Here is a 20,421-nt window from a genome sequence, read left to right as displayed (position 1 = left end):
GTGGATGTTTAGGTTTGTTTATGTGGGCCCACAAAGTTTAATTTTCTTTCATATTGTGTTTATTCAGCATGCTTATTAACTGTGAATATTCTAAGTGATTTCTGACATCCGGAGTGAATAAGTTTGTACATTTCATTTCAAGTGAAGTCACTCGTTCTTTTAATTTTGAGTGTTTTGTTACAGAGACCATTCTTGTACTCCTGTCCCCTGAGATATAGCTTTTGGGGGTTTAATTTGGTCAGATCTAAAGTCTATGTGATTGTGTGAATACATCACAGCATTCAAAATCTATCTTTGACTTTCTGTTTCTGTTCTAATTAAATTCTTTATATTTTGTTACTTATCTAAGAGTTTGTGTGTGACTACGTATTATAGTATATAGATAATATATTATATATATATTATTTGAGTATAGTACATAATTATTAATAACTTCTGAAGGAGAAGTAATTAATTTGTGACACCAGAGGGGCCTAACTTCAACATCTGTAGGCACATAGTTAATGAATCTGGTGCGCTGCCCTATTTAATCAACAAGAGAGGTAGGGGGCGCTACACGTATACATGACGTTTTAGCGTAAATTGCTCAATAAATACTTTCAGGTCGTACATAAATTATATATCCGTAGGATCAGTAAGTTTTCTAGGTGCGCCCAACAAGCACAAATCAAAATCACAATCACAAACGGTTAAATATATTACCTTTGTTTAATAAATGCTTTGAATGGAAATTTTTCAACTTCGAATGCGGGCAATGATGACCACTTGCACCACTCTCATCTGAGACAGGCAGCATATCTGTCAGCACAGACGCGGTCTGCCCATCATCCTTCGTTTCAGGAGGAAAAAAAGAAACTCTACAGAACAGATGGGAAGCTCCAAGATTAAAATGGGGGCTCTGAAAACACTGCTTGTTGAATAATTTGTTAATATTGTAAACTTTCATTTGAATACATTAAATAAGTGTTTTTTTTTCCAACCCCACTGTTACTGAACTGTAAAGTGAAAATATTGTGTGATTTATTTTGCATACAGTTTTCAGTTAAATATATTTCCCAATATCAAAGTTGATATTTTATGAGGATTTATTTTTGCTTTTTTTTGTTTTTACAGGACAGTACAGAAAGCACAGAAGTGGGAGAGAGAGGAGGGGATGGCGTCAGAAAGGACCTATAACCAAAAGTTGTATTGAAGTTTATAGCTGCTAGTCATTTGATTTTTAACCTTTTTCATGGACAGTGTTGATCTAAAAGCAAACTAGGCTCTAATTGAACACGTACAGTTGTGTATTTATCCATGTTGAAAGGTACGACGGTGAAACAATGTTGCGTTATCAAACTTGATTCTCATTACAAAAGAAACAACTAATTCAACATTCATTTAACAAAATTCGCCCATGTGGAAGGTAAGTCGATGATATACAGTCTTGTTCAAAATAATAGCAGTACAATGTGACTAACCAGAATAATCAAGGTTTTTAGTATATTTTTTATTGCTACGTGGCAAACAAGTTACCAGTAGGTTCAGTAGATTGTCAGAAAACAAACAAGACCCAGCATTCATGATATGCACGCTCTTAAGGCTGTGCAATTGGGCAATTAGTTGAAAGGGGTGTGTTCAAAAAAATAGCAGTGTCTACCTTTGACTGTACAAACTCAAAACTATTTTGTACAAACATTTTTTTTTCTGGGATTTAGCAATCCTGTGAATCACTAAACTAATATTTAGTTGTATGACCACAGTTTTTTAAAACTGCTTGACATCTGTGTGGCATGGAGTCAACCAACTTGTGGCACCTCTCAGCTGTTATTCCACTCCATGATTCTTTAACAACATTCCACAATTCATTCACATTTCTTGGTTTTGCTTCAGAAACAGCATTTTTGATATCACCCCACAAGTTCTCAATTGGATTAAGGTCTGGAGATTGGGCTGGCCACTCCATAACATTAGTTTTGTTGGTTTGGAACCAAGACTTTGCCCGTTTACTAGTGTGTTTTGGGTCATTGTCTTGTTGAAACAACCATTTCAAGGGCATGTCCTCTTCAGCATAGGGCAACATGACCTCTTCAAGTATTTTAACATATGCAAACTGATCCATGATCCCTGGTATGCGATAAATAGGCCCAACACCATAGTAGGAGAAACATGCCCATATCATGATGCTTGCACCTCCATGCTTCACTGTCTTCACTGTGTACTGTGGCTTGAATTCAGAGTTTGGGGGTCGTCTCACAAACTGCCTGTGGCCCTTGGACCCAAAAAGAACAATTTTACTCTCATCAGTCCACAAAATGTTCCTCCATTTCTCTTTAGGCCAGTTGATGTGTTCTTTGGCAAATTGTAACCTCTTCTGCACATGCCTTTTTTTTAACAGAGGGACTTTGCGGGGGATTCTTGAAAATAGATTAGCTTCACACAGACGTCTTCTAACTGTCACAGTACTTACAGGTAACTCCAGACTGTCTTTGATCATCCTGGAGGTGATCATTGGCTGAGCCTTTGCCATTCTGGTTATTCTTCTATCCATTTTGATGGTTGTCTTCCGTTTTCTTCCACGTCTCTCTGGTTTTGCTCTCCATTTTAAGGCATTGGAGATCATTTTAGCTGAACAGCCCATCATTTTTTGCACCTCTTTATAGGTTTTCCCCTCTCTAATCAACTTTTTAATCAAAGTACGCTGTTCTTCTGAACAATGTCTTGAACGACCCATTTTCCTCAGCTTTCAAATGCATGTTCAACAAGTGTTGGCTTCATCCTTAAATAGGGGCCACCTGATTCACACCTGTTTCTTCACAAAATTGATGACCTCAGTGATTGAATGCCACACTGCTATTTTTTTGAACACACCCCTTTCAACTAATTCAACTAATTGCCCAATTGCACAGCCTTAAGAGCGTGCATATCATGAATGCTGGGTCTCATTTGTTTTCTGAGAATCTACTGAACCTACTGGTAACTTGTTTGCCACGTAGCAATAAAAAAATATACGAAAAACCTTGATTATTCTGGTTAGTCACATTGTACTGCTATTATTTTGAACAAGACTGTATATACATATACATTAATAAAGTGTAGTAAATACTATAATATATTACAGTGTACTACAATTTACTACAGTTTACTATTTACTACATTTTATGAACTCACTTAAGTTGATACTATAGTATGCAATAGCACAAGTTAAAAATGTGTAGTAAATACTATAATTTACTACACTTTACGGTAACACTTTAGAATAAGGTTCCATTAGTTAATGTTAGTTAATATATTAATTAACATGAACAAACAATGAATAATACATTTATTACTGTATTTATTCATCTTCGTTAATGTTAGTTAATGAAAATACAGTTATTCATTGTTAGTTCATGGTAATTCACAGTGCATTAACTAATGTTAACAAGCACAACTTTTGATTTAAATAATGCATTAGTAAATGTTGAAATTAACATGAACTAAGACTTATAAATGCTGTAGAAGGATTGTTCTTGCTTAGTTCATGTTAACGAAAGTAGTTAACTAACATTAACTAATGGAACCTTATTCTAAAGTGTTACCCACTTTACTATAGTAAATACTCAGTATATAAAGCAGGTTTGACGAATCAGTGGTCTGGCCTCTGTAAGTTAGACTACTAAAAAAACCTTTGGTCACGTACAAACAAGTGTGCGCCGAGCATTTCATTTCCCACACAAATCGAGTCCGCTGTATGTCGGGTGTTCTTTGCCTTCAAGTCATGCATTCAAATAGTTTAATGCACAGCTAGCCATTGACTAATCCTCGGAAGTCAGACTCAATCAAAAATAAAATTATATTAATCACAAAGCCCTAAAGTACAATAGATCTTTCAGCTGGATTGCAAAAAACGATATCGCATCGCAGACGGATATCTGGATATTATCACATGTAGAAACAGTTGGCAAGATACAGTTAGCTTGAGAATATTTATATACCAATAATAAATTGTTAGTGTATTTCCTTAATTTCTCCAGCACCGAAAGCAGAACAGTTAAAATTAGAGTTTATTGATATGACGGTCTTTCATAATTTAGCCCCAGGGCGTATTACTGAGTTCAGACATTAATTCCTACTGAAAGAGAAGCAATTAAAGATCAATTAAAAATCTACATGACAGTATATCTTGCATCTGTGTTTACTAAATATATCATAGAAGCATGACTCATTTTAAAAATAACAAAGAAGAACCAATTAAAAATATATCTTGGTATCTCTTAAAATGTTAGTCTCCTCTTCAGCTTCCTGAACAGTTTGTAAAAAGCTACTTTCCTTCATGAAAACATAAGCAAATTAAAAGTGATATGCATTATAAGACAAATGAACATGAATTAAATGAAAATCTAATTAGGGCTCAACAACACCGTGGGTAAAGACATGCGATGATGATAACATCGTTTGACAAAATATACAGACTGGATGTACACATGAAAAAGATAAAGTGTCAGTTTTAGATTTATCAATTCTGGGACCAAGATGCTTTTTCCAGTGTGTATCTTCATGTGTTCCTTTAGATTTGCTGATTGTGTGAAACTCTTCCGACATTGATCCCATGTGAATGATTTCTCTCCAGTATAAACTCTCATGTGATCCTCAAGACTTGTATTGCTTTTCAATCTCTTTCCACACTTAATGCAGATCACATATTTCTTGGCTCTTCTTTTCTTTAAATATTTCTGTTTGGTTTGAGAGGAACTCTCAAAAAAAGAAAAGTTTTTCTCTAGTTTTGACATGATGTTTCTCCTCAACTTCACTTGATTCTTTATACTCCTCGTTTTCTTCAATCAACTCTGAAATAAAAGTAAAACAAAAGGTTTTTATTTTCAGTATCTTGTAAAAAAGCTGAGAAATGTGAAAATAAAAGTGAAACCTGATGTAACAGCGCAGGGCTCCAGTCTAATGCTGGGTACACACACAAGATAATCGGGCTGACTTGGGACCGATTATTCCCCTTCCGATAATCGTAGGCAATGTCCCGATTATGTAATTTTCATGTAGAAAAACTGATTCTACTCTTACTAAACGTAAAATATTTTCGAAATTCAATATATAAAGCAAATCATAGAAATGAATGAATAATAAGTTAAGTCACCTTCACTGCCATCTACTAGGAATGTAACAATTCACTGAACTCAAGATTCAATTCTATTTACGATTTTGATTTAACGATTTGATTCACAATTTTTGTGAAAAATGATTTTTAAGACAATTATGAATTAAATGTGTCTTTTTATTATTGTTTGGACAAAATGTTGTAAATTTCTTTGTGAAATTATATATCTATAATAATATACAGGGCCGCTGCTGGCCAAATGGGTGCCCTAAGCAGGATTGTATTGTTTTAACCCCCTTCCTCACATATTATAAGAAATAAATAAATAAATAAAACCACTATGGGGTGAAAATAGAACTTTAATAAAATAAAAAAAGTTAATAAATGAATAAATTGTATTATTTACAAATTACAACTGTAGCTCTTGACATTTATCTATGGGTATAACTTTATTATGACTCTCATTTATTGTTTAGTCTCAAACATTCAGAAATCTTGAAAAAGAAAATTAAATAGTTTTACTATGATAAAACCATGGTTTATTTTAGTAAGGGTTGTTATGTCCACATGTATTGTTTAAGGAATTATAGAGTCTATGTCATCTATAACAAAAAAAGAAAGAAAAAGATTAAAGGGGGGGGGGGGGGGGGGGGGGAAATGCTTGTTTTCACTCAATATCCTGTTAATCTTGAGTACCTATAGAGTAGTACTGCATCCTTCATAACTCCAAAAAGTCTTTAGTTTTATTATATTCATAAGAGAAAGGTAGTTGTAGAGAAGATAGTTGTTAAAAGTGGTTATATATAGTGTTACTGCTTCTGGGTTTCTGTGTCAGCACTTGTTTGATCTGTTCATAACAGAATGATTCTCATTAGATCTCGCAGCACTGTGTAGTATAAGTCGTACTTATATGACGCCATCAGTTCGTAGCAGTGAATGAAGATCTAATCTAACACAAGTGCAGTATGGAGTACCTCAAGGCTCAGTACTAGGGCCGCTACTCTTCACGCTTTATATGTTACCGTTGGGAGATATCATTAGGAAACATGGTGTTAGCTTTCACTGTTATGCTGATGATACTCAGCTCTATATTTCTTTGCGGCCTGGTGAAACACACCAATTTGAAAAACGAATGGAATGCATAGTCAACATAAAAAATGGATGACGAGTAATTTCTTACTGCTAAATACTGAAAAAAAACAGAGGTGTTAATTATAGGACCTAAAAACTCTTTTAGCTTGTAATAACCTACAACACTGTCTAAGACTTGATAGCTGCCCTGTCAATTCTTCATCATCAGTTAGGAACCTAGGTGTGCTATTTGATCGTAATCTTTCCTTAGAAAGCCACGTTTCTAGCATTTGTAAAACTGCATTTTTCCATCTCAAAATATATCTAAATTACGGCCTATGCTCTCAATGTCAAATGCAGAAATGCTAATCCATGCATTTATGACCGCAAGGTTAGATTATTGTAATGCTTTATTGGGTGGTTGTTCTGCACGCTTGGTAAACAAACTACAGCTAGTCCAAAATGCAGCAGCAAGAGTTCTTACTAGAACCAGGAAGTATGACCATATTAGCCCGGTCCTGTCAACACTGCCACTGGCTCCCTATCAAACATCGTATAGATTTTAAAATATTGCTTATTACTTATATTACTTATAATTGAATGGTTTAGCACCTCAGTAGTTGAATGAGCTCTTTTTACATTATAATCCTCTACGTCCGCTACGTTCTCAAAACTCAGGCAATTTGATAATACTTAGAATATCAAAATCAACTGCGGGCGGCAGATCCTTTTCCTATTTGGCGCCTAAACTCTGGAATAACCTACCTAACATTGTTCGGGAGGCAGACACACTCTTGCAGTTTAGATCTAGATTAAAGACCCATCTCTTTAACCTGGCTTACACATAACATACTAATATGCTTTTAATATCCAAATCCGTTAAAGGATTTTTAGGCTGCATTAATTAGGTAAACCGGAACCGGAAACACTTCCCATAACACCCTATGTACTTGCTACATCATTAGAAGAATGGCATCTACGCTAATATTTGTCTGTTTCTCTCTAGTTCCGAGGTCACCGTAGCCACCAGAGGAGGTCAGAGGAGAACTGGCCCCCCAACTGAGCCTGGTTTCTCCCAAGGTTTTTTTCTCCATTCTGTCACCGATGGAGTTTCGGTTCCTTGCCGCTGTCGCCTCTGGCTTGCTTAGTTGGGGTCACTTCATGTACAACGATATCGTTGACTTGATTGCAAATAAATGCACACACACTGTTTAACTGAACAGAGATGACATCACTGAATTCAATGATGAACTGCCTTTAACTATCATTTTGCATTATTGACATACTGTTTTCCTAATGAATGTTGTTCATTTTCTTTGACGCAATGTATTTTGTTTAAAGCGCTATATAAAAACAGGTGACTTGACTTGACTAGTAACCGTGTCCCGAGATCAACATTGATTCCTTAGTAAACCTTTTGTTAGCTTGGACCAGTTTGTTTGCATTATGCTCAATTACTGGTCAGAGTTGCTAAATGGTCCGTGCTATGCAGCACAAACAAGTAGTGCGGCTCTGTTAAGCTTTTGTTTTATTTGACGTTTGATGTTTCTCATCTGCCAGAGAAATGTCCACTCTTATGAGTTGGGAAACGTGGTAGTTGCACTGTCAGATTTATTTATTTTTTTTTTCAAAATGCAAAGTTGCAGTCTTGAGACCAGCAGTGGAAAGTAGACATTTGAATCTGTCATACACGGATCCGTTCCGGCAGAGGACGTAACACGTCAGCGTTGTCAGGGTTTTGCCCTGACAATCTGTTTGTCTTGTGTTTGTTACTTGTTTCTATGTTGTCTTGTGTCAGCACATGGCCTCGTTGATGGTTTTTCTCAGTCATATGCTTCTCTAGCCCCTCCTCTTGGTTTCCTCTTTACCATACCCTCTTGTTAGCCCTCGTTGTTAGTGTAAATGCTCTTACATTTTCCACCCCTATTTATAGTTCTCCTTGCCCTCTTGTTTTTGCCAGTTTGTGGTCATTTTCAACCCTTTTGTCACTGACTTTGTCTGTGGATGTGTCTGAGTGGGGTTTCTTGTCTCCCTGCCTGGTTGGTCTTGTGCCCTTGTCTTACCTAGTCCTTTGTAGTACCATGTTCTTGTCTTTCTCCTTGTTTTTGCAATTTGCCTTTTGTCACTTTTTTTATTTATCCAGTTCTTCTAGTCCTGATCTTTTGTTTTGCATTTTGTTTGGTATTAAGTTAGATGTGTTTGTTAGATTTGTAATAATTTCTTATTTAGTTACTTTACTTTTTATAAGTTTTCTTATTTTATTTATCCCCCTGCCTGTTTTGGAGTATTTGGGTTCCTGTGGAGCTTTGTCCTTTCTTGTCTCTTTGTGTTAGAGTTCCTGTCCTGACCTCTGAGTCTTGCCACTGGTTCTCCCTGCCTGGTACTTAGTTCACTTCAGAGTCGGCGTTCAACAAGTATCTGAGCTCAGCTCTATGGTGCCTTGCTTGGCCCTCTCTATCTGCCTGGTCTTGCAGCTCCTTCTGCTGCTACTGTAATCTGCCAGTTGCTGTCCCAGACTGTTCTAGTGGTCTACCCTAGCTGCCTCTTTGTTTACTGTGTTCCTGATGTTGTATCACCTGTGCACCTCACTACCCTTTTGTATCAGCCCATTTTGTCAATAAACCCACATCACTCAATCTGCTAATACAGTGATACTCAAATCTGGCTTGTGAGATCCAATTTCCTGCAGAGTTATAAGGAAATACTGAAAGTGACATTCAGCCAAGTATGGTGACCCATACTCAGAATTCATGCTCTGCATTTAACCCATCCAAAGTGCACACACACAGCAGTGAACACACAAACCGTGAATACACACCCGGAGCAGTGGGAAATCATTTATGCTGCAGCACCCGGGAGCAGTTAGGGTTTGGTGCCTTGCTCAAGGGCATCCAGTCGTGGTATTACCAGCCCGAGACTCGAACCCACAACCTTAGGATTAGGCCACTACTTCCCCTAACTGACTTCCCCCAACTAGCTCCAACCCTAATCAAACAAAACTAGCTGTGATTTTCTTATGATCCTGAAGACATTGATTAGCAAACTAAAGGTGTGTTTGATTAGCGTTAGAGCTAAACTCTTCAGGAGTTCTGGATCTCACGAGCCAGGTTTGAGGATCACTGTGCTAATGGGCCCTCCTTTTCAGATCCCTGATAGGCGTTGCGTGATTAGTGACGAATGCCATTCAACAAAACAAAATGCCATTCACGTATTAGAAGTACAAACTGCGGATTTGCAAAGAAAAATGTCAGAGGATTTAGATATAAAACAAGAGGAGAATGGTTTTCCTTTTCTAGAGTATATAAACTTTGCTTCCTTTGCTCCTATAAACAAACTCTCAAGACTAGCATATCTTAGAGGTTTGTGCACTGCACATACATGCTCCGTCATCTGAGGGAACAGCTATCACATATGACAGATAATGGAAGTGAGAGAAAAGAGTTTATGTTTGAAATATGGAATTTTTTTCTTTTGAGATTATTAACCCACCAGAGCCGTCTGAGCCATAATTTATTATGAATGTTCATGCTTTATTTGTGGACTGTTCAAATGCAAGACCCGCTGAGTGCAATGATAGAGCTTAGATAGCCAGGACAATTTTTAATATAACTCCGTCTGGATTCATCTGAAAGAAGAAAATCATAAAAAACCTAGTTTGCTTGTCTAATTTGAATTTTTGGGTGAACTAACCCTTCAAAAATATTTGATCAACTACGCAACTGACCATTCGCAGGGAACATGATGGACAGGTGATCTGACCAATCAGAATGTGGATATATTTTGTGCCGCCGCTGATATCTGCCATCTTGCCCGACTGAATTGAAATATATTGAAAATTGATTTTTCAATATAACTAAACATAAAAACGTGTGCAGAGGGGTTAACCTGTGCTCTTGTCGATTGCCACAGTAACAGCAATACAAATGTATCCCATCCAAAGTAAACACAGCAGTGAACACACTACCAGAGCAGTGGGAAGCCTTTTTTTGATTTGGTGCCTGGGGAGCAGTTGGAGGTTCTGTGCCTTGCCTTGGTGGGAGAGCGCTGTACATTTAATCCCCCCACCCATAATCCCTGCCACTACAAGACTCGAACCCGTAACCTTTGGGTTACCAGTCCAACTCTCTAATCATTAGGCCACGACTTCCCAAAAACAAGTCTGATCTGAAAGGACCATTGAATCAATGGCTCACTCAATTGCACAGTGAATACTTTTGGGACTTTGTTTGTTTGTTGCAAAGTCGGTGACATATTAGTGACATACGGTGGCCTAGTGGTTAAGATTCTGAGTATGGGTCACCATACTTGGCTGTATGTCATGTCACTTTGACTTTCATACTTGATAATGTCAGCTCTCATATCGCCTCACAGTCACACATACAGTACAATAACATTATGTCAGGGGAATGTCTTTAAATTCTAATAAAGGAAAAGTCACATCTTCTGTTGTCTTCTTTTTTAACCTGTTAACCCACACCTGGATTAAAAATAGATTAAATGAAACGGGACAAAGTTCATCTTTACAAACTATGAATCATTATAAAGGTCTAAACCTCAACCATCAGCAGATTGCTGTTTTTTAATGGAAAGCTTATAAGTGAAGTGACATTCAGCCAAGTATGGTGACCCATACTCAGAATTTGTGCTCTGCATTTAACCCATCCAAAATGCACTCCCCCCACCCACAATTCCGTCCGGCCCGAGACTAGAACTCACAACCCTTCGATTGGGAGTCCAACCCTCTAACCATTAGGCCACGACTTCCCTTTGAAGGAAGGAATGTATTTAGTAAATTTGTGTAAGCTGTACACATAAAAAACATGCATACTCAAAACGCAGTACTTAATGGATGCGTCATAATAGCGAGACATAAACACATCCACAGCTGTAAAATCCCGGTTTAGTTAGAAAGGTAAGGGTCCACTGAATGACATCTCATAGAGCACTTTTATTTCAACGAAAAAATTATGTTGTAATATGTATATTAAACCCCTTTGGGATCAGTATTGTTGTATATTGTTTTTATCCTTTTATGGAATAACCTACGCTCAACATTTTTCATATGTGTGTGTGTGTCACATCAGCAGTGATGTGTAATCACAGCTATCAGTTTGAATGTGGTCTATACGAATAGAGTGTGATTATTGAGGGGAGCGTGATTTCACCAAGTATAATGTGTTCCTGGATCAACATCCTTGTTGATGTTGGAACAACATTCCAATCAACCAATCAGAACTAAGATATAACTTTTCAGGAAATATCTGGTTTGCGTTTACAATCAGGTTTAGGTGCTTCTACACTCTTGTTAATCAGCTATCATTTCTCATTGATTTTAGGAATAAATTATGGGTTGGGTTAGGTTTAGGGGTAGGGATTGTCTAAAAAAGTATATATTTTTGAACAATAATGTTGAAACATTGGAACATGTCTTACTTGGCAAAATCACTCCGACCGATTATTGATATTGACTTTATGATGTATCAGTATGATTACCATCTGTATAACTGGCCATCAACATGTGATTATTGGCTATATGAATATCAGTGTGAAATGCTGTAGCAATCTCAGGATGTACTGTAATTGGCCTACACAGTTAATTATTTTTTATTATTATTATTTCTTATCACTCAAATTATACTTATTGTATTTTTCTAGTGCTCAAATAAATCATTTATATGACATTTAAGTTTCTTTCTATTATTTTATAATTGAAAAACTATCCAATGTTATGTTTAATGACTAAAATAGTTTGTAGAACCCTTCAATACATTTGGTAAATATTTTTCCCTAAAAGGGGTGGGATTCTTTTTTTCATTAAATACTGTGTTCTGGTACCCATCCCTTCTTACAAGAGAAGCACAGAAAGATCAGTTGCAGAGCTACATGACAGTATATTAGTCATTTTATAAACAACAGTGAATAAAAAAAAACACAATAATAATATGTTTTGGCAGTTATTTGGGGAGGAACTTCATCTTTGATTTGATCAGAATTTCAGCTGAATCTTGAATACTTACTATGATTGTTTTTTGTATGAATGTGTAGAGCAGATGAACGACTGAAACACTTCCCACATTCAATGCAGTGATACGGTTTCTCTCCGGTGTGGATCCTCTCATGTCTTTTCAGATTTCCTAACACACTGAAGCTCTTGTCACAGTGTGAACACTTGTAAGGTTTCTCTCCAGTGTGGATCCTCTCATGCTGTTTTAAACAATTTGCTGTATGAGAGAAAAGAGAATCAGTGTGGTACAGTTTTTGCTCAAGTCACTTCAGTGTTTTTAACGTTTTACTGAGGAGATGCATTTTTTATTTTTATTTTTTCTGGAAACAGCCGGGCCAATCAACAAACAGAGGGCGGGCTGAGAGCCGTGACGTAGATGCGTAGATTAACTTCGCATAATCTGCAAAAGTCATTTACAGCCATGTTAACTCCGGTATTTCGCTCGCATCATCATGTGTTTACAACAGGTTTATAGTGGAAGTTCAATCATAGATTTGAGTTCGATGCATGATGTCTGTGCTTCGATGCGGCTGTACAGGCGAATAACATACGTCATAACTAAACGTATCTGATTGGCTTAAGGTAACCAATGATTTTAAACCTCAGACAAGCGCCCCCTAGTGAGAGAGAAAACACTTCTCTATTGTGCCATTCCAGACTCTGTCTACGAAGCAAAGTGAAGTAGCAGAGCCTGGTATTACCAGGCTACCCCCCCCCCAACTCGAACCCTTGGTATCGTTAATATTTTATCAGTATCGTTAGTATTCTTACGATACTGCACATCAGTCCAGCTCTTTAATGGTATTCTTTTTTCATTAAATACTGTGTTCTGGTACCCATCCCTTCTTACAAGAGAAGCACAGAAAGATCAGTTGCAAAGCTACATGACAGTCATATTAAAAACAACAGTGAATTAAAAATAATACTAATATGTTTTGGCACTTATTTGGGGAGGAACTCCATCTTTGATTTGATCAGAATTTCAGCTGAATCTTGAAAACTTACTATGATTGTTTTTTGTATGTTTGTGTAGACCAGATGAACGATTGAAACACTTCCCACATTCAGTGCAGTGATACGGTTTCTCTCCGGTGTGGATCCTCTCGTGTCTTCTCAGATTTGATGCATGGTTGAATCTCTTGTCACAGTGTGAACACTTATAAGGTTTTTCTCCAGTGTGAATCATCTGGTGCTGATTTAAACACTTTGCTGAAATAAAAGTCTTTTCACACTCGCAGCACATGTACTCTTTCACACCAGTATGTGTTTTCTGATGTTCATTCAAAATTGAAAAACGTGAAAAACTCTTTCCACACAAACTACATGAATGTGGTTTCTCCTTTGTATGAACTTTCAAGTGCTGCTTCAGGTCTGAAGCTCTTAAAAATCTCTTGCTGCATTGATCACATGAGTGCTGCTTCTCTCCAGTGTGGGTGTTCATGTGTCTCTTAAGGTTTGCTGAGTGTGAGAAACTCTTCCCGCACTGATTACAAGTGTACAGTTTCTCATCAGTATGAACTCTCATGTGAATCTCAAGACTACATTTGCTAATCAAACTCTTCCCACATTGATTACATGTGTACAGTTTCTCTCCTGTATGAATTCTCATATGTCTTATAAGGATTCCTTTCCATGCAAAACTCTTCCCGCATTGATCACAAGTGTACAGTTTCTCACCAGTATGAACTCTCATGTGACGCTTAAGACTATATTTAAATTTCAAACTCTTTCCACATTGATTACATGTGTACAGTTTCTCTCCTGTATGAATTTTCATATGTGTCATAAAGATTACTTTTCGTGCAAAACTCTTCCCGCATTGATCACAAGTGTACGGATTCTCTCCAGTGTGGATCCTCTCATGTGTTTTCAGTCTTGATGGATCCCTGAATCTCTTGTCACAGTGTGAACACTTATAAGGTTTCTCTCCAGTGTGAATTCTCATGTGAACATCAAAACTATTTTTTCTTCTCAAACTCTTTCCACACAGAGTGCAGGTGAAAGATTTCTTGGCTCTTATTTTCTTTAAATCTTTCTGTTTGGTTTGAGAGCAACTCAAAGGTTTTTCTCCAGTTTTGACATGATGTTTCTCCTCATCTTCACTCAATTCTTGGTTCTCCTCACTTTCTTCAATAAACTCTAAATAAAAGAACAGAAATGTGAAAGTACATAAAAGTCAACCCTAGTCTAACAGACAATTTCTATTCTAAATTTTGCTCCTTTTGATGCAATTTTCAAAACCTTACCTTCCTGAAACTTTTCATGAGTGAAGTACATTGATCTTCAAAATAATATTTTTAAAACATTATAGACACAAATCATGTTCCTATAAGGAGAACTATTAAATATGTTTGATCAACTAAACAAGTATTTAACATACATTTTGTTGAAAAGGTGTACCTTATTATTTGCTGCTCCATCTATATTATTCAACCGCTCTAAAGATTGTTTCTGTTACAACAAACTAAATATAAACTGCAGTGTTCTGCAGTGATGTGTTCTTGCTCTGCCCCTTTAATCAGGGCTACATCTATATATATTTAATGTAATCGTAGTAAAGCACTGAATTTGGAGCACACGTTTGACTGAACTGTTTGCTTTGTCTTTATTTCCTATTACATAAGTCTCTTATACTTAATACTTATAGTTTTGTAATGGCTATTATTGTTCACTAAAACTGATAGGCTTTTTAACAAAAAAGGTAGAGTTGTGCTTCATGTAATATTTCATTGTATTATTCATACAGTAAAGATAATCAGAGTATATGTGGACATATTGCCTTAAACACATTAATATGTTTTATATTTTAAAAATCAAATGAAAAGAGGGTTGTGTTTTATCATTTGTTTTGTTAATGATACACAAAGTGAAGAAAACAAAGAGGCAGTGGTGTTTGATGTCATTTTGTTTTATTGTGTGTATGCATTTCAAGAACCACAGGTTTTGGGCTGTTAATTTTAAAAGTGTCATATGATGCAATTAATTTTTTTTCCTTTGTATTTGGTGTGTTATAATCTCTTGGTGCATATAGAAGATCTGTAAAGTTGCAAAACCTAAAGTCTCAAATCCAAAGAGATATTCTTTATAAAAGTTAAGATTCGTCCACACCCCCCTAAAATGGCTCATTCAAACACTCCCACACATCTACCTCACAATGTGTGAAGATTTGCATAATGCCAGAGAAGACTACAATGCCGGATGTTCTGACTCACAGACTGTAAGTACATTTTTTTATATTTAAAGGATTTTCATAATAACTAGTTTAGAGGTCAACCGATTTATCGGTTTAACCGATTAATTGGCACCGATAGTTGATTACTGAAACAATCGGTTATCTGCTAAAAAATCCATGCCGATAGTTTTCTACGTTTCATCCGTTGCTGGAGCGGCTAATAGTTTCCCAGTTTAGGTCCATTGCTGGAGCGGCTGAGAAGGGTCTGTTTTCATTATACAGTGCGAGAGCGGCCTCTAGAGGCTAAATCCCTGACTGCATGTGCTGTCTGTTTAGACATGTGACTCTGTACACTGAACAAAGCGAGACACACAGAAAATCCTGCCGTGCCTCAGAGTGCCATTCACATAGTTTTCCATTAAATTACATTAACAACGATTCGGAGCGAATGTAATGTACATCATGAATTTTAAATTGAGCATTTTCATCTAAACGTTTGTCTTTCTGTGGCTCAAATAAAGCCTGTATGCTTCATTTATATAGCTATAACATAGATCGATCTTTCAGTTTGCTCTGTTTTTTAAACACGAAACTTCAAACTTATATTTGCCTCATTGTTTATTCTTAAAGTCAACGTGTCCGTTTGATGAATAAATAAACTGTTTTAGAGCGCTGCTCAAGTTGAAAGCGATGTGTGCTGAGTGTATGTGACACAGGTCCGGATTGTATGTGACACAGGTGTGCACCCCCTGCTACTACTAAAATGAAAAACATAATTTTTACAGGAATAATCACACACATAATTTTAAGTAAATGAAATACAAATAAAATTTATGTTTCATGTCTTGATTTGATAACAATAAAAATGTAAATACATAAAGAATATTTGAGGGGGAAAAATCATTAGGCTTCTTTAAGAAAAAATTAATTAAGTTGTTTTGTGCGTTCAAATAATTAGACATGCTAAAACAGAATTTTGTAACAGGTTCAGTACTGTTTTTTGTTTAGTATCATTTTAAAAACTATCGGTTAATTACTCGGTATCGGCCAGTGTGGTCCAACCTTGTTATCGGTATTGGCAAAATCCACTATCGGTTGACCTCTAAACTAGTTATAATGACTTATACTGCCTTTTTACGCATTGCGTTGCATTGCACCACATAAACATAAAACCATGTCTGCATTTGTGATCGAAAAAAATGACAAACTACAAGCGCTAATCTACACTGCTCAAAACTCACGAAACAGAAAAGAGGCAACGGTGGTTGATATCATATTGTTTCTTTGTTATGTATATGCGTTCCCTGAACTTCATTTCTACAGCTATTTATATACAGAGGTGGGTAGTAACGAGTTACATTTACCTCATTACATGTACTTGAATACATTTTTGGGTAACTAATACTTTTGGAGTACATTTAAAAATAGGTAGGTGACTTTGAAATAGGGGTGTCTGATCTGCTTTTGCAGAAATATCGTAGTATGGTGCTAAAGCGCTCATTTTATCAGCTGCAGTTCTGGAGCATCCGTCATTTAACTTTACAACTCCACACGCATTCACAGCAGTGTTAACTCAGCGGTAGAGTTACTCTCTCATTCACATGTACTTTTAAATGTTTCATTCGCAAACTGAACTTAGTTATCTTTTGCGTTAATACTGTCAAAACACACAAGGTTTACATGTAGACTCAAGTTGGTTATGTCTCAAAATAGCATTTATGTTCAGAAGAATAAAGAATCAAAAGTGGTTTTAAACCTGAAAGAGTTTAAGTAAATGGTGGTATAAAAAAATTAAACTATGGCAGAATTGACAAACAGCTGACATAATTTTTATTTTTGAGTGAACTATTTAACGTTAATGAAACAACAAAACACATTTAGATTTTAATTTTCTCAAGCCAACCTAAATATTAGCAGTTTTAAATGTTCACAACAAAACTGCGATGCAAATAAAAAAAACAACTGCAAACTAAGAAAACAACTTAATCAATTTTAAAACGAATGTGCTGCAAATACTTAACACAGCCAAACAAAGAAACGCTCTGCTAATAAAATTGCTTATTCAGTTGTGAGCATTTGCAGCAAACTGCTGTCAAACTGATGATGTTTTCTTGATTTACTGGTGCTTTTTTTATTTGATTGCGTTTTCTGAAGTTGCAGCACGTTGAGCTCTCTCGGCCAGAAACAGCCTTAGTCTAGTCCAGAATTCAATAAATTAAATTAAACCTACCAGGAAGCAGGTTTAACCTGAAATTAACATTGCCTTTTTGGCACCCTTGGTAGATATGAACAAATAATCCTGTGAAAGCCTTATATATATGAAGAGTTCGGTTGCAAAACGCGATAAACGCCATTTTTTGACATTTGGATTTGAAATCACTGTTCAGATGTACCTTAATCTATGTGTGAATTGCTGCCATTAATAAGATTAAAAAATGTACATTTTAAGCCTACTACAAAAAAATTTTTTTCACAAAACGCAATATCCGCCAGCCCAGTTTCTTTACAAAGTGCGATATAGGATAGCAATCTTTGTATATACTATTCCATATATTTATGATGTATTGTTTTTTTAACCAATTTAAGATGATTGACAATGTTAAGATAAATATGTTGCATTTTGGCATGGTTTTTGACTTATTTATGAACTATTTATGGACATATAAATTAAATAAAACATATCCTGGATTTGAAGAATATTGTGTCCCTGGCCTTCACTGAGCTCAAGTAATAGTTTAATATATTTAATTGTGAATGAACTTGACTGTTGATGTCTTAAATAATAATGTCAAATAACCAACATTTCTCAAAATGGATATATCTCGTTTTGCAACGAAACTCTTCATATATATATATATATATATATATATATATATATATATATATATATATATATATATTTTTTTTTTTTTTTTTTTTTTTTTTTTTTTTTTCGAAAGATCAAAAGGTAAACATACAGGTTTATTTTCACATCCTTCTTTGATCAGATTTTCTTAGGGTGCCAATAATTCTGACCATCTCTCTCTCTCTCTCTCTCTAAAACAGCTGTTTATGTTTAACATTATAAACAATAATTTGCATGTTGCAAAACTGATAAAAGTGGGAGATGATATGCAATAATTTTTTACAAACAGATTTCTAGGCATTCCTTTTCTTTTCTTTTACACCTGTGTTCAGTTTACTTTGCTTACTTTAAAAAAAAAGTTAACTGTTTTTTTTTCAGTATTTTTCCACTGCTATTGTCTTCTTTAGATTTGATTCTCAGTTCCATTAAATTTCAAGCTTTTCTTTGTTCATTCCATCTTTTATAGGCAAATAGTCAAACATTAAAGATGAATGAAAAATAAACACCAACCTCCTTGTTCCTCGTGCTTAATTCTCCAGGTTTCTGGTTCCTCGTGTTTTATTCTCCAGGTTTCTGGCTCTCCATGTGTTATTCTCCAAGTTTCTGGCTCCTCGTGTTTTATTCTCCTGGTTTCTGGCTCCTCGTGTTTTATTCTCCTGGTTTCTGGTTCCTCCTGTTTTATTCTCCATGTTTCTGGCTCCTCCTGTTTTATTCTCCTGGTTTCTGGCTCCTCGTGTTTTATTCTCCTGGTTTCTGGCTCCTCGTGTTTTATTCTCCAGGTTTCTGGCTCTCCATGTGTTATTCTCCAAGTTTCTGGCTCCTCGTGTTTTATTCTCCAGGTTTCTGGTTCCCCGTGTTTTATTCTCCTGGTTTCTGGCTCCTCGTGTTTTATTCTCCTGGTTTCTGGTTCCTCGTGTTTTATTCTCCTGGTTTCTGGTTCTCTCGTGTTCTCTTCACTCTCCTCTTTAAAGAACATCATCTTCACAGCAGCAGATCTCAGTTCAGATGACACTCCTCCAGATATTATTCCTGCTTGATTCAAAACTTATTCTCGACTGTGAGGATGAGAATATTACAGGTATTTTCTAACCTGATTCAAAAACTGTATTTTTCTACTTACAGAAACAACATTTCTAACCTATTGTATTAAAACAGCTTCACAACAAAACAAAACAAGACGGTCTGGCTGCAGAACTATGGGCGAGTGGAGCTCCACTCAAGAACGGAAATACGTCACCTCCACTAGCGACGCCGCCGCCATGTTGAACCGGGCCACACTTTCCGTAGAATTATGTCGCCTCAACTAATGACGCGGCCGCCATGTTGGTCCGGGCAACACTTTCCGTAGAATTACGTCACCTCCATGGGGGCGAGTGGAGCTCCAATAGCGAAAATACGTCACCTCCAACTTTCGTTTTGTATTATTACTTGTTATATACGTGTATAAAGGGTGCTTTGCAAGATATGTCACCTGTTTGCACGTAATGTTAATATGTTCTGTACTTTAATCTTTGTTACTTTTAACTAGTAGAAATAATAAAAATAATAATATACTAATCTTTTACGGTTTATGACAGGACAGCAATTTTTATTTTATCCCCCCCCCCCCCCCCAATCCCGCAATTTGCACTACAGACATCCACAATCCATATTTTTAGGGCTTCTGCCTTTTGTTCATGTTTGTTTTACCAATGTACAACTGCCAATGTAACATTAGAAAGTTAACCTTATGTTTGTAATATTTAGCAGTGAAAAAATAATGAAATATTAAATAAATTATTAAAATAATACCTCATCCAGAATTTTCTGTGCTGAATTTTGAATTTCTTTCTAACAACATATTCAAAATAAACACAGTAAAATAATGAAGAATAACTTCCACAATTCAGAAGTTTTAATGTTTTTTGAGTAATAATAATAATAATAAACACATCTTACACTACACTGAAAACACATGAACTGCAAGTGACCATAATTGTTACAGTAAAAACACAATGTGTGCGCACGCACACTTTACTCTTCAAGACCTCCATCGTCTGTGAAGCAATCCCAGCTACAGTAGCCAGGGTGGTCATCTGAGGAGTAAAACCCCAAAAGCACTCCCTGTTGTCCAATTTCTCTGGTGCTTCTGATGGAAGCGTAAGTCACTTTATCATCACAGCGAACCTGAATCACCATCACAGTCTCTGTTTCAACCCACAGTTATTACAGAATGAGGTTTGAGCTCAATTCAAGATAGATTTATATTAGAATAAAAC

The 20,421-nt window shown here is 36.1% G+C and overlaps 1 protein-coding gene across 2 annotated transcripts; it reads right to left on the bottom strand.

Annotated features, from left to right (window-relative positions):
- Positions 1-3,698: 3,698 nt before the first annotated feature.
- LOC113078240 (gastrula zinc finger protein XlCGF57.1-like) lies at positions 3,699-19,350 on the bottom strand. Of its 2 annotated transcripts, XM_026250565.1 has the most exons (4): positions 18,674-19,350; positions 13,152-14,285; positions 12,160-12,363; positions 3,699-4,808 (listed from the first exon to the last, which is right to left on the bottom strand). In XM_026250565.1, exons 1-4 carry the CDS (start codon positions 19,140-19,142, stop codon positions 4,717-4,719), a joined length of 1,899 nt encoding a protein of 632 aa, XP_026106350.1. In that variant the 5' UTR covers positions 19,143-19,350; the 3' UTR covers positions 3,699-4,716. The 2 variants fall into 2 exon arrangements, with proteins under 2 accessions (XP_026106350.1, XP_026106351.1); XM_026250566.1 differs by lacking the exon at positions 12,160-12,363.
- Positions 19,351-20,421: the final 1,071 nt, after the last annotated feature.

The sequence above is a fragment of the Carassius auratus genome, unplaced genomic scaffold (assembly GCF_003368295.1).
Source record: "Carassius auratus strain Wakin unplaced genomic scaffold, ASM336829v1 scaf_tig00024844, whole genome shotgun sequence".
NCBI lineage: Eukaryota > Metazoa > Chordata > Actinopteri > Cypriniformes > Cyprinidae > Carassius > Carassius auratus.
The sequence above is the reverse complement of the archived record's forward strand: the minus strand, read 5'-3'. Positions and strand labels throughout refer to the sequence as shown.

Bases quoted from the DNA above. Each gene is read 5' to 3' on its own strand.
- LOC113078240 (XM_026250565.1), bottom strand. From the start codon at position 19,142: ATGATGTTCTTTAAAGAGGAGAGTGAAGAGAACACGAGAGAACCAGAA. The intron at 12,364-13,151 runs GTAAGTTTTCAA...TCTCTCATACAG, and splicing joins ACATACAAAAAACAATCATA to CAAATTGTTTAAAACAGCAT. The intron at 4,809-12,159 runs GTAAGTATTCAA...CTTTTATTTCAG, and splicing joins TCATACAAAAAACAATCATA to AGTTGATTGAAGAAAACGAG.